The sequence below is a fragment of the Tachypleus tridentatus genome, chromosome 9 (assembly GCF_004210375.1).
Source record: "Tachypleus tridentatus isolate NWPU-2018 chromosome 9, ASM421037v1, whole genome shotgun sequence".
Lineage (NCBI taxonomy): Eukaryota > Metazoa > Arthropoda > Merostomata > Xiphosura > Limulidae > Tachypleus > Tachypleus tridentatus.
This window is the reverse complement of record NC_134833.1, coordinates 78,691,470-78,706,216: the sequence shown is the minus strand read 5'-3', so window position 1 is coordinate 78,706,216 and position 14,747 is coordinate 78,691,470. Positions and strand designations below refer to the sequence as shown.

At 29.5% G+C, this 14,747-nt stretch overlaps 1 protein-coding gene across 4 annotated transcripts in view; it reads right to left on the bottom strand.

Moving 5' to 3' along the window:
* Positions 1 to 14,747, bottom strand: part of Nup205 (nuclear pore complex protein Nup205) — a 105,976-nt gene that overhangs the window by 45,695 nt on the left and 45,534 nt on the right. For all 4 annotated transcript variants that reach the window (XM_076455250.1, XM_076455252.1, XM_076455251.1 and 1 more), the window contains exons 18-24: positions 13,649 to 13,838; positions 10,915 to 11,035; positions 5,907 to 5,982; positions 5,305 to 5,469; positions 3,339 to 3,581; positions 828 to 968; positions 585 to 665 (exon numbers count right to left, since the gene is read on the bottom strand). In XM_076455250.1, the coding sequence (XP_076311365.1) occupies positions 585 to 665; positions 828 to 968; positions 3,339 to 3,581; positions 5,305 to 5,469; positions 5,907 to 5,982; positions 10,915 to 11,035; positions 13,649 to 13,838 (1,017 nt within the window). The remainder of the gene's footprint in view (positions 1 to 584; positions 666 to 827; positions 969 to 3,338; positions 3,582 to 5,304; positions 5,470 to 5,906; positions 5,983 to 10,914; positions 11,036 to 13,648; positions 13,839 to 14,747) is intronic.

The window sequence follows — 14,747 nt, the reverse complement described above, 5'->3', positions numbered from 1 at the left end:
CTGAATGTGATCATAATGAAACTTCAATGTTCTTTATTACAGATAGTTTACAAAGTTCCAGTAACAGTTCTGGGAATGGTTAGCAAAGTTTAAACACCCCCCTTTTTTTTTTTTAAGAAACAATTCCACACTCAAACTATTCAAGTTACTCATGAGATAACTGATGAAGAATTATACAGATGAAAAGAATATATTATATATATTGAACTGACTAACATTTTTAGTTATAAATATGTATGTTACTCATTTCACAACTATTAACATTGGCATGTCAGACTTTAAGAACAGGTTTGGTTCCAGTTTGATATGCAATATTTTTGAAAAGCACCAAAGTATTACTTAAAAATGTGTGTTTTGTGTGAATATTAAAATCATTCTATCATGCTTGAAGGAATGTTTTTAAAAATTCCAAAAATTGTTTCTTTTTAGAACTAGTACTTAAGACAAATATGTCTTGCACATACAAAAAAGCCTAACTTTAACACAGTCTTTAACAAGCAAACAACATTATGCATCTGATCCACAAAAAAACTTAAACAAATGTGGCATGAAAATAAAATGTGTAAAAATACTTGCCAACTTACCAGATGCAGATGATACTACAGATTGAGAAAGAAATGATGTTCCAAGAAAGTTTGTTCCAGAATCTGATGCCATATCTGCCCCTGAAAGACATGTTCATAATAATAAATCAAAAACAGAAATATCCACAATGGTATTCTTCAAGGTATATATATACAAAAGCCTATTTATAATAACCAAAATTTACTGCTTCTAAGCAGAAAACTTTCTTTTAATAATTTCACAATTCATTATTTTATGCATACCTTTACCAATCACTGGAGTGTCTTCAAGTAAAGAAGATAATAAACGTTGGACATGTGATCGTTGGTGATGAGCAACAGTCAGGCGTAGTTCCACTGCTATGGCTCGTAAAAGCCATGATTGTTGATACCAGTTTAATGTGTCTGAGGCATAAACAAATACAAATAATTAAATCACATTCACTTGGCTATCTTTACGCAGTCTTTCATTTAACTGAAAAATTCGAAAATATAAAAAATATAATAATTATTAGAATAGTCTACATAAAACTAACTAATGTATTACAAATCCAAAATAGTGATGTTTCAAAAATATTTAGTAAAAAAAGTACTTTTAGTTGCAAAGTTTCATTTGTTTACTATTAACAATAGTGAAACACCATTTATAAAGGATATTTGTAAATTACATTTAAATACAACCTACAACCAAAAGCAGTCATTCCTTCTTTGGTGAAGATATCCTTCTGAAAATGCTCAGATTATCATGCATTTTTCAGCTATCTGGTTTAACATCTTCACTACACATGTTTACAGACAACCATTTGAAGAACATTTTGTATTTTGATAACATATTTGTCAGAAAGTTTTAATCTTAGATGAGCCGTTTTTTGTCGTTTTTTTACATCAACATTCATATCTTGAATATTTCTACAAGATGTTTATTGATTATTAACAATAATTTTAAGGTATGCTCTTAAATATATACACATAGTTCAAGATCATTAAAATTTATACAATACACACCTTAAATGATAAATAACTTCTTAACTATTATCTATTTTATAATTCCACATTATTGTATTTTTATTTTTGTAAACAAACTTAAGATGAGTGGTACTACAATAAATAACAAACATAACTGATTTGAAATTCAAAATGCATAAATAAGTATTAAAAAGAGAGCTACACAAGAAATAGTTATCAATAGCTTGGTTTTCTTAACTATCAAAACTAGTTTCCAATTTATGTCAAATATATAATTGACATTGGAAGTAATTATTATAATACTGATACAGTTTTACTTAAATTGTATGTACGATTCATATGTAATTCAGAAATATGTATAGATCTACAAATAGTTTAAAACTGTTTAAAAAGTCAGTGTAGTCCATGCAAACCCTATCAATAATTGTAATATTACACCGATCAAGAGGATAGACAAATCACATTTGCAATATATACGTTTCATATTTTAGTAACTGGTGAGTTAATCATGATTTGTCTAATTTCTTTATGTTAGGCATTTTCCAGGCATCATGAGAGATCTATCTGATCTGTCTCCAGTTATTATTAACTTTCATAAGCTAAATAAAATTTGAAATGCTTAACAGCTTACTGGAGCTTATATATATTAATAATAAATTTGAACAGCATTACCACCTAATTAGGAATAACAATATCAAAAGTTAATATACACATTTTTAGAAAGAAATAGAACTGACTTAATATTTTATCCAAATTCTTCAGAAACATCAAAATAAATTTTTCTAACAAGTGAAAAACAGGTCTCAGAATTATTCTGAACACCCAGTAACTGTTTGTACATTACAAACAAACATTGGCCTTCAAACATAATTACAATTTTCTGTCAAGTACGTGATTAAAATGTAATATTTCATTCAAGTAGCAATCTCTATATAATTAAGATAACTATATAGTCAAAATTTATAAGTTTCACTACAGACATATTTTTTTGTGAATGTCACAGTTTCAGTGAGTTACATTCAATATTTAATTAAACTATTTCTTTTCATGGTGTATGAATAAATTTGATATAAAACTCAGTAAATAACCAAATGTTGATAGATACAAGTTTTGAGTTCTTAACTGAAATCCTGAATTTCCACTAGTATGAGAAATTTAACATAAATTATTCATTATAATATTGTTACTCCTCAGGTAAATCATAATTTTCATAACATTCAATCTTATTTAGTTACTGAGTAATAAAATAGAAAATCAGACCCCTCTTATCACACCTACCTGTCACATTCTCTTTTTAGAAATTGTCATAGTTCTCTCTAATGTTCATACTATATTATTTATGACCAATGGAAATCCAAAGTTTTAATTTATCAAATTATATACTACACTGGTTTCTGTAGACTGAGCTGTCTATTTCATTTCCAATTCAAAGTTTATTCTTATGGGAAACAAAACAATGAACTTAGCTGAATTTTAAACAGCTCTTGTTGTACTGTTAGAAATCCAGAATAACCATGATAGTTATGTGACATTGTCTCTTTTTTGCATATTATTGTTCTGTTTGTTGATGCAATGTTTATAGTTAAAAATGGCTGACAACTGTTCATGACAGTGAAATATGCAATTCTTAATTCAATAATATTTTCTCAAGATACACATTGTACTTTCAAAGCTAACAAGCAACAATGCTCCCCAATTAAACTAGCCACCAGGATGCACAGCTGTAATAAAGAAATCATTAAAATGTAATGATAAAAGTTCAAAACGTCTTTTGTAATCTCAGTTACACCTATTAAAAAAAGATCTCACCATCTGATGCCTTGAAAGGTAAGAACTGTAAATGTCTGTACAGAAAGTCATGCGTTGTTCTCAAGTACCGCATTACTGCACCTGATGTGTCCTTATTGGCACAGAGTGTGTAGATAAGCTGATAGGCCAGTGAGGCAGCCTTTGGAGAGTCAGAAATACAGGAAGGATACCCAAAATTATCACTATCTCTGTCCAAGAAAGCAAGAGTGGCATGGAGACAAGTTCTTGGTGATCCTAGAACCCCTATGTATGAATAAAACTAATCAACAAGAAAACAAAGAAATATTAAGTTTAATAAACAGTAAGTACTGATTAGTTTCTTTATCAAGAAATTGTCAGTTTTCTCATAAAATAATACTTCCAAACTTTTTGGAACGAGCTACCTGTGTTTGCGGTCTCTAATTTTAACATTGTATGACTAGAGAGAAAGCAAATAGTCATCATCACCCACTGCCAATTCTTGGGCAATTCTTTCATCAATGAATAGTAGGATTGACATCACACGAGCTACCTGTGTTTCGGTCTCTACGGTCTCTAATTTTAACATTGTATGACTAGAGAGAAAGCAAATAGTCATCATCACCCACTGCCAATTCTTGGGCAATTCTTTCATCAATGAATAGTAGGATTGACATCACACGAGCTACCTGTGTTTGAGGTCTCTAATTTTAACATTGTATGACTAGAGAGAAAGCAAATAGTCATCATCACCCACTGCCAATTCTTGGGCAATTCTTTCATCAATGAATAGTAGGATTGACATCACACGAGCTACCTGTGTTTGCGGTCTCTAATTTTAACATTGTATGACTAGAGAGAAAGCAAATAGTCATCATCACCCACTGCCAATTCTTGGGCAATTCTTTCATCAATGAATAGTAGGATTGACATCACATTATAACACCCCTATTGCTAAAAGGGTGAGCATGTTTGCTGGGATGGGGATTCAAACCCATGACCTTCAGATTATTAGTTGAGTGTCCTTACCACCTAACCATTCTTCATATTAAAAACATATGTTGAAAAGATAAATCACATTAAAAATATCAAACTATGGACATAACTGATCAAATACGGGCAAAAGCTAATGTGTCAGTCCTGTGGCGGTGGATAATTTTTAAGTGCTATGAAATACAACAGTGAATATAAAAGCTGAAAGATAAAAAAGCATAGAATTAAACATATTAAGAATTTTATTTTTCATATTTTTTAATCATTATTCAATATAAAATAAACACATACAAAAAGTAATACAAAAATCAAAGTTAATTTATTATGTGGTCACATGGAATACAAAATAAATGAAAGAATAGGTGAAAGGAGAAAAAGGAAAATATTAGAAATAAGTTACCAAATTCAAAACTCAGATTAAGCAAACAGATACAGATATTAGATATCAAAACTAGGTTCCAGTCTAACTCATGAAAGAATCTTACCAAGTTGCTAATTTTAATTGTCATACATTCACCATTAACCAAGATTCTTCAACCTACAATATCCACTGTGATTTACAGATTAAATGTTTACTCTTCTTATCTTAGTCACTAATACTGAATAAAATTTTAAGAAAACTGAAATACTAAGTGCACTAGATTCTTTCATAACCACACATACATAAAAATGTTAGTATCTGTATGCACAAATCAGTTAACACAAAACTCCTAATTTAATTTTACCTCTTTCCAAAACATAATTATTAACAAAATAAAGTTACTTAACAATAATATCATAGCTACTATTAAAAAAATCTAATAATAACCTATGCTGAAAAGAAAAAACAAAACAAAAAAAATTTAATTATCAATATAGCAGGTATAAGTTTTCTAAAACTACTTCAGAAGAACAGATATGTACTTTACACAAATATATAGATAAATAAATCACAGCTATTGTTTTAAAAACTTGTGTGACTAATGTAATTTCTATGTCCTTATAGTGTCAAGCCATTAATTTTAAAATTATTTACCAGGGTCTTGTAGAGTTGTTTGAGGAATAGGATGACGAAGGTCAAACCCCAAAAGCATGTGAGCCAAATTATGTGGAGGATGTTTAAGACATGTCAGTAAAAGTTGCAAGATCAGTTGGCGTGCAGTACTTCGAGTATTGCTTGAACCTGATGGGGTTTCATTTCCTGAAAATTGAAAAATAACCTTCTGTACAACATACCAGGCTGTTAAAAATGGATTTATATTGTGATGTTTTAATACTTTAAATTTAATTAGTTAGTCAACATATTTTGTTTTTAATTTCAGTGAACATTATTATTATTAATTTATTATTATACATAATTGCACCTACACTGATAAAGCAATACAAATCATTATAAGTAAGATATGTTTGACAGCATATTTAACAAGCTATGCTCATTACTAGGTATATCTTTAGTTTGTACAAATTGCTTGTTTTGATCAGATGTTAATTTTAAGAAAAAAATTTCAGAGTAAAAACCTTTCTTAATTTAACAAACAGTCCAACATATTTCATTTAAGAAACGAGAAATGAAATCAAATTCCAATCACGTAGAACAATATTCCAACATCAAGGATCCGACTAGAAATAGGAACTGACCTTCACCTTTCACCTTTTCAATATCCTCAGAATCTAGACATTCCACGAAACCATGAAGTAGAATGTCACTTTCTTTCTGGAACAAGTTAGAATAAGTTTAAATTACTTCCAGTGCAAAGTCATGTTATTATAGTAACAGGCACATGCATGAGCACATATTTAATATTTATACAGAGCCAGATACACAAGGTGGATAGAATCATTCATAATATTAAACTGCTACAACAACCTATGCACAAATATTAATGTTGATCTTTTCCTCTATACAGTATAATTTCATAAAGAATTTATAAAAAAACAATATATAGTAACAAAAACAACTATAGAAGCCCATAAAATACACACATAAAAGTCACAATTAACAAGTGTTGGCAAACTTAGAAAGTAAATTTATTAAAAATTATCATATAAAAGTACCAAAATGAAAAACAAATAAGTTGTACAATACAATAATAATTTGTATGTGAGCCCTTTACTTCACATAAACCATTATCTTGTTTTCAAATTGTCTTAAAATGTATCAAAGTATCTGTGTGGTACATTGTTCTAGGTGACTGAATTCTGGAGTAACACAGGACAAATTGTAGCATTACATTTTGATTTTCTAAATTTTTTATACCAGCGATTACACCCTCACGATTTTTGACATCAGAACTTTACAAAAGTTAAGTCACAGCTCTAAGCATTTTATCAGTTTCTTCCGTATCAAGATACTGTTTCACCACAATTGTTACAATCTTGGGATTAATGGTTTCCTGGAAGATGAATTCCCACTTAATGAATTATGTTCTTAACAGATTAGAATTTACTTATACTTATCAGCAATAGGGCACCGGAAATTTATATTTTTAAGATACAGCCCCAAACTTGCACTGATCTCTCATCCTACTTCAATGTATACACTTGACCATGATTACTCTTCCTTCTCCATTGTTGAAAGAACCTTTCACTACTTAATATCAAATAATTTAGATTTGGATTCATGTATAAATAGCACACATCTCCATTGTTTCTCCCTCAAATATTTATGGTCTTATGCCAATTTCAAACTTTTGTTTTGGCCACTTTTTTTCAAAAGAATTTTTGAGCAGTTCTACATGTTCACTGAAATCACTTTGTGCTAATGTATATCTTGCAGTTCTCAGTTTACTCTATTCATAACTATATGTACAGTAAGGTTGTTGTCAAGATCTGTACTCCACCACATTTTACCTCATACTTAAGATATTTAAAATCACTTTTCACAAGTTTCTGTTTTCAATCCTAACAACTTTATTTATATTAATAGTTTTATACACCTTTTCCTGTTCTGCATAGAGCACCTACTAAAATATGGAGTTTTACCACAGTTATTTATACCAAGTATACTTGTTCAGGTAAAACTTATTTCTACATGCTTGCCATGTGGCATTTCAGTCCCGTGAGCCATGACTGGACTCACGCTACCACTGTTGAGGGTCAGCCCTGTGAGCCATGACTGGACTCACGCTACCACTGTTGAGGGTCAGCCCTGTGAGCCATGACTGGACTCACGCTACCACTGTTGAGGGTCAGCCCTGTGAGCCATGACTAGATTCACACTACTACCATTGAGAATATTATAATTTCCTGTACCTTAAGAGGCTTTATACTGCTGTGACATTTCCTGAATGACTGTATGACAACCAATCACAGCATAAACTATCAACACACAATTATACTCTGATGTAGTTCATTTTCACGACAAACAGATGGAATTCTTACAGCATTTGCATTTAACACCCTTTTCTTCACAAGTTCCATAATGATTTCCAATAATAACAATATTTCATATTTTGATGCATTTTTCTAGTGCTATTCAACTAATCTATCTCATTGACAACTAGCTTGTTTATGCATTTGTACATCAACCTACCATAATTTTGACATTGATTAAATATCACATTATCTTAAACATTCTCTTTAAATAAATAAAAGTTGACAAAATCATATTTCCCGTGCTTATGTACCTAGATAAATTGCAGTGACAAATTCAACAATACGAATTTACATTGACCAATCTGTGTAGACAATAACATTTTGAAAGTGTGCAAATAAATCCATTCTAAGAATAATGTATTTTCACGAGTCAATTTTATAATTTCTAACAAAGATTTGCTTCTGTACAAAGCTATTAAGTGAAATCCAAACAGAATAATGCTAATAAGTTAAAAGGCATCATACCTGACTTATAATTTTAGATTTCTATATCTACATCAGATAAAAAGTATATGGTGCATAGCAATTAAGTTAAAGGCAGCATTATCTCAACTGGTAAAGGAAAAAACACCACATAAACCAATTTTATATTGCATTTCAGAATAAATCTTCATGAAATACTGAGTTGAAGTATTCGATTAACTGCATATACAAAGTAAAGGTTCATTGGATCAACCCTTTATCAAAGAAGGAATGCTGACAACAATTCCAAGTTTATTATTTATATATAAATGAAATGTGGCAAGTTATTGGTCAAATATACAAATCTGTTGTACTCAAAATACAGATGTGATATAAATGTATCTGCACTCAAAATATGTCTGTAAATTGCTGATGTAAATCTGGTTCAGATCCTGACCAGTCAGAGTTCATGTGAAGAATAAAAGTACTTTTGTCCACCATACTGTTTGGCCATTGTATTTACACAACCTTTAGAACCTTCAAAATGAACATTAACAGATTTTCCAGTGTCCCTGTACACTGTATTTGGTATTTACTCTCCTTTAACACAAAATGTTGCTAAATTAGCAATTTAAGGTAAAACAAATATTTGATAACTCTAAAATCAAATACATAATATGTTGAATGATTCTCTGTAAAGCTTCATGGAAATGTGCACTTTGAACCCTACCTATGCATATAAGGTTACAGAGATCACATGGAGTATAAACATATGATGCACCTAATATTGACAAGTACACATACTTTAAATTAGTGGTTTTATCTCATCCTGAAATCTAGTCAGTTTGAAAACCTATATTTTATACTTAACTTTATAATACTGATAATCATGAAGCTCTTGGATGAAATAATTAAAACACTTGTTTTTAATAAACATTTTGATTTTCTTTAGAAAATCACAAGGCTAAAATTATCTAATGATTTCTTCAAATAGCAAATGATCATGACTTTTATAATCAATTCACACAGCAGCTTTACTATTTTTAACATTTTAAATGAGGAAACTCTCCTTCTGATTTATGCACTTTAATGTATATCTTTTCAAAAATTAAAAAAATACAGGTAAACAACTTTATGTAACCATCATCTACAATTATATTGTTCTTTCTACTACTAGATTAGTTAACCTAATAAACACAAAAAGCATTCAACAAAACTAAACCTGATTTTAAGTAGAGGGAATTGTCCTGTTAAATCTTTCTTCATACAATAGCCTTTAACTCCCTCAATACAGGCAATACAGTCTTGAATTTGACCAACCACTTTAAACTTGTTCAAAATCTTTATAGATTTGATAGTACTAACTTTTAATATAATGTATATTTATCTTCACAAAATTTTGTAGTTTTCTCATAAAAATTGTCCTACACATTCAACAAAATCTTATTTTTAGTGAAGTGCTATTAATAAACTAAAAAGATATGTCTGTGAATATAGAGTAATTGTCTTGAATATTTAATGTGCAAAGTGATTTTTACGTTAAGATTAAATAATTTTCTTCATCTCAAAAACCTTGAATTTCTTTGTGTAATTTCTAAAACCTTATAAATATATTTCAAGTGTTTGTTTTCAGTAACACTTTACATTTTAAATATTTTCTTTACCCTAACTCTATACACAGTTGATGAATTTGAATGACAAAAATAAATCTAAATTACTCTTTTCTTTTTAAAATGACTTCTATTGTAACATGAAACTACATCTATCTACCCCAAGTAGCGTTAAACTCATATCAATATATCTATTTATAAGTAAATTTTATTGTCCTATGAGCTGGTTTCTAACAACTAATAGTGCCATTATTAGTTGTAAATCACTTAGGGAATGTGCAGCTCATGTTACACTATTGAATTACATTACCTACAAGCTACTTCAAACTGTTCGAAAAACAAGAAATAGAGCACTTAAGTGTCTTCTGTTTTATTTTGCTGTTGATCATTGATGACATTTAACCTTACTTTTTTATATTAAGGGTGGTTATGCATAAAACGATTTTTATTTACTTAAATAATGCACCAAACAACATAAAATTTGTGTAAAAAGCAAACAATTTCTTCTATCACAATTTTTGTTGCTTCTAACTATGCAACAAGAAATTTTACAAATTCATTAAAGCTAGTAATTATCTCTCCCATGGGAACAAAACTTGTACTACAAGAGAAATTGACAATTCTCTGTTCAGAAAGTGATTTAACATAATGTCATCCAACTGCAAAAACTTTAGCTTTATATTGGTTATAGATAATATAGAAATAAACACAAGACAAAACTATTAACAAATCCTGAAAAAGGGGATGTGACAGGTATGTATGGCAAGAGAGGTCTGATTTTATATTTAATGGCTCAGTAACCAAAGAAAATTGAAAGCTCTAAAAATTATAGTTTGTCTGAGCAATGATGATTTCCTAATAAGTAATTTACAATAAATTTCATACTTATTAGAAAGGTAGTGGATAAAATATGAAAGATGAAATGTCCACAGAAAATTCAGGATCTGTAAAATAATGCTTTAATTAGGAATCTAAAACTTATTAAAATATGGATAATTAGCTATGATTTTATGCTATACTTATTGATATAACAAACAAAAAGTAGCTTAATAAAATTTTGAAGGTAAGCAACTAAAACCTCGTAATATGAAGTAAATGATGCCCGAGCAGATACCATTAACCTATATCAATTGCTTTGCTATGCGATATGAATTATTAACAAGTATTTCTTATTACTATGATTTACAAGATAATTGAGGAGACTCTAAAACCCAGAGTAGCACAACTTTATTTGGAGAAACACAAATTTTCTGCCTTACCAGGTCTGAAGATAATATTCCAACCAATTGTTGTGCAGTTTGAGAGTTCAGACACAGTAAATTCAATATCTGAGTCACAGCAAGAGCATGTTCCATGAGAAAAGTGTTAAATGTCAAGTACCTGAAAAATGTCAATTTTATATCATATAATACATCCAATAAAACATTTTCCATTACGTTTTATAATTCTCTTATCAAACTGATAAATACCTTATAATTTTTTTTTCTCAACATACATGAGGCCAAAGACGAGATTGGTAATTTTGACTCATTCACATCACTCAAAAAATCTCAAAATATTTACATTACAAAGACACTCTTACAATAAATTGCACTATGCTTTTTTTTTTTTTTTATTCAGCAAGTAGTGAATGTTTAGACAGACAACACATACCTTTTTGTTTTCAACAAAATTACATATATTGGTCTTTACACTACTGGTGTGTGAGAGGAAAGAAATGACACTTTTGCAAAAGTATAGGTTAAACGTTTCTTAACACCAATGCCCAAAATACTATTGTCCTGATACCTCAATGGTAAACTTAAAAACTAAGTGCTTTCAATCTGAGTTTGATACCTGCAGTGGGTACAGCACAGATAACTCAGTCTGCAGCTTTATACTAAAAACCATACAAAGAACTTAGCACAGAGTATGTTAACACTGTCAGTGTTGGTCTACTGGACCATAGCAGTATTGACCCTAACTCTGAATATATTAAGTATACTGTCAAAAAATTGGACAAGCTTCTTGTAAGCATTACAAGTTTATTTTGCACAGAAATAAGACTTTTTACAAAGCATTTCCATTAAATACTTGTTTGTGAATTTTCAAAGTCATTACTAAATAAGGCTGAATGAAAGGTGATTTTCACAATAACAGTAAAAATACCTTATATATAACTTTCACAACTTTTAAAGGGCAGTAAATGAATAAAGTTTTTTCAGTGAAACTTCATACTTTCTCTGTCCTAACACTAACCATAATGAAAACATTTACATACAGGGGAAAAATAAAGTTAAATCATGTATGTTACAGTTGAAGCCTAGTTCAATAATATGTACTCATGGGCATGCTTCCTTAACACTGTTTTTTTTTTCATATTATGTTCATTCACCACAAAATTGTTAATGATCCTTTCAAATGTAGATCTTAGTATACAAAAACGCATAAAGCATGAGAGAAGAATGTCTAAACACAACTGTAAGTTAACTGGTATTGTAATTAAACTATAAATTGGTTAAAATTGTTCATTAGCTGCTCAAAGCTGAACTCTGTGTACAGGCAATAAGACAAGTAATCTTGTAAAGGTAAAGCTACTCTTTCTGTTGGTCAGATGATTCAATAGCAATGTAAGAAGAAAGAATTACTAACATTTTGTGAAAGAAAAAATTATATGCAAGAAGCATCACCTGACACAGAGAAGTTACAACTGAAAATTTATTTAAATTGTAAATTATAATTTGATGTCAAGCTTACTTAAATACATTGATAATAAAGTTCACCTGATGATGAAAAGTGGAAGACTTTTGAAACATCATCCTCTACATTTGTGCTTCTACAACCAACAGTTGTTTTCCATTCAACTAAGTTTCTTTAAAATAAAATTGTTCAATTAACAGCACATTTTGAGCCAGTTATTGACATAGAGATAATGTCATGTAAATCAATAACATAGTCATGTGAACTTCTTTATGAAGTAAAAACTGCATCATAACCCATTTGAGTATATTTTTGTGCTGAATTACTAGGTTACGTTAATAAAGCCTGAAACATGTTATTGATTTTTTTTTTCTAATAATTTGCACTCTGAGAAGTTGCTTGTAGTTTGATCGTGCAGAAGGTGAAAGTGCAAACAGTTTTTTTCCCAGACAATATGATTAAAAATAAGTTTTAAATAGGCTTAAGAGTTTACTTATGCTTTAAAAAGTGAAATCAATGACAGAAACAATGAATTGTTCAAATCAAAGAGTTTACACCCAAATGTCAAGAGAGAAAGTAAACAAATATTTCTATTGTTGTGCTTGGTTGAATGTTTACAAAATTAATTTTAAAATAATCATAGTTTACAAATTGTAGTATTTATATGAACAGTAAGTCAAAAATCTACAATAGCACATGAAGCAGAAAAATAATTTTCATAGGATCTTTACAAGAAGTCTTTCTATAAATTTGCTTTTATAGCAATGTTGGTGGAATGTACAATAATTATTAAAGGAAATATACCTTTGGTAATTTTTATTAACCACAATATAAATATGTATATTATATTAATCAATATAATTAACTGTGCAAAGATCATATAGGTGATTGTATAATTTTTGGTACAAAGTAGACAAAATGCAGCACAAAATTATATTCTAGTAGATGAAAACCAATGGAAATAGTTTATTTTTAGATTTAAATTTTGTACATGCTTTTACATTGTAATCTGAGCAAGTATTTCTAAAATTTCTGGGGTTTCAAATAAATGTTGAAGGACATATTCAAACCTTTCAAATGATTGTATTATAAAGACTACTTATATGACATGAGACCATACTGTATAAAGATGAATTTGAATATTTCCATTAGCAAATGAATATACACAAAAAAAAACCCTGAGGTCTTATGTAATGCACAAATTTTTATAAACAGCATGCAAGTGTAAACATTTCTGTTATATAATACTTGAAGTATTGTATAATTGACCTGAATATATTTATATAAAAATCAAGGGCAAGTTTACTTCCTTACTTTGTGATGATAATAAGATGATCTGCTTGTCCCGAGCGTGGATTAATCCCCATCAAAAGTCTGTCCAGCCCAGTCACTATAAGTCCACTTCCACTCTCTCTAACAAGATACATGAAACCTTCTTGCTTCATCAGTCCAATTTCCAGCAGTTTCAAACACAACAAAGTACTTTCTTCGAGGTAATTCTGACCTAGAAAAATACTTCATACATTGAATATTGAAACCATGCTCATAGTAACCATCAGATGATGTTCTAGGTCTGCTAGTCTATTCTCATGAAAAAATAAGCCATAAAATGTTTTACAAGCTCATTAACTGGAAAAATAGCTTTTCTGCCAATTTATTTGCCAAACAACCAATTTTCCAAACATTAGCAAAATCACAACAGGTTTATTATTTTTTCCCAAAACATACTTGTTAATTTATCAGGTTTTTGTTAAAGGTTGTGTTTACACCATTACAAAAAAGTCCTATTTTTAGCACATTTTTATGTAACCATAAAAATTTGTGGATGCAGTTCACATTATTTGAAAAAATACACACACACAAAAGAAAAAACAGAACAAATTTCACAATTTTAAGAGGTTTTATAAATTCACTGAGAGGCTTAATGTTCATATGAAAATATGTAAAAACATGCAATATGAAAAATCTTAAATAAAAAAAAGTTGTTCACCCCATGCACAAAATCTGAAAAGTCAAAAAAATTATATGTAAATGATTTTGAATATGCAAATCAGCAAGTCACACATTAACCACACCCAGTATAAAAAGACATTAATAAACATCATGAACCAGAATAAGTTTGGCCATTTGATTGTTTGAAAGTTTATAGATACTATGTTGCCACAACAAATTGATCACTTCTGGGATGAGTCTGTGTTAGCCCTTCCAATGTAAGATATTCAAAAACTCTAAATCATGTAGATGTATTCATATCAAGGATTTTGAATTTCCAAAACTGGGATATTCCTTGTATATAATGTCATTGTAAAACAAAGGTATATAAATTTTGGCACCAAGAACTTCCAGGAAGAGATTTGCAACAAGTTCTTTCCTAGCCATTGTAAGTAAAGTGTGGCATTTTGTGCAGGTGATA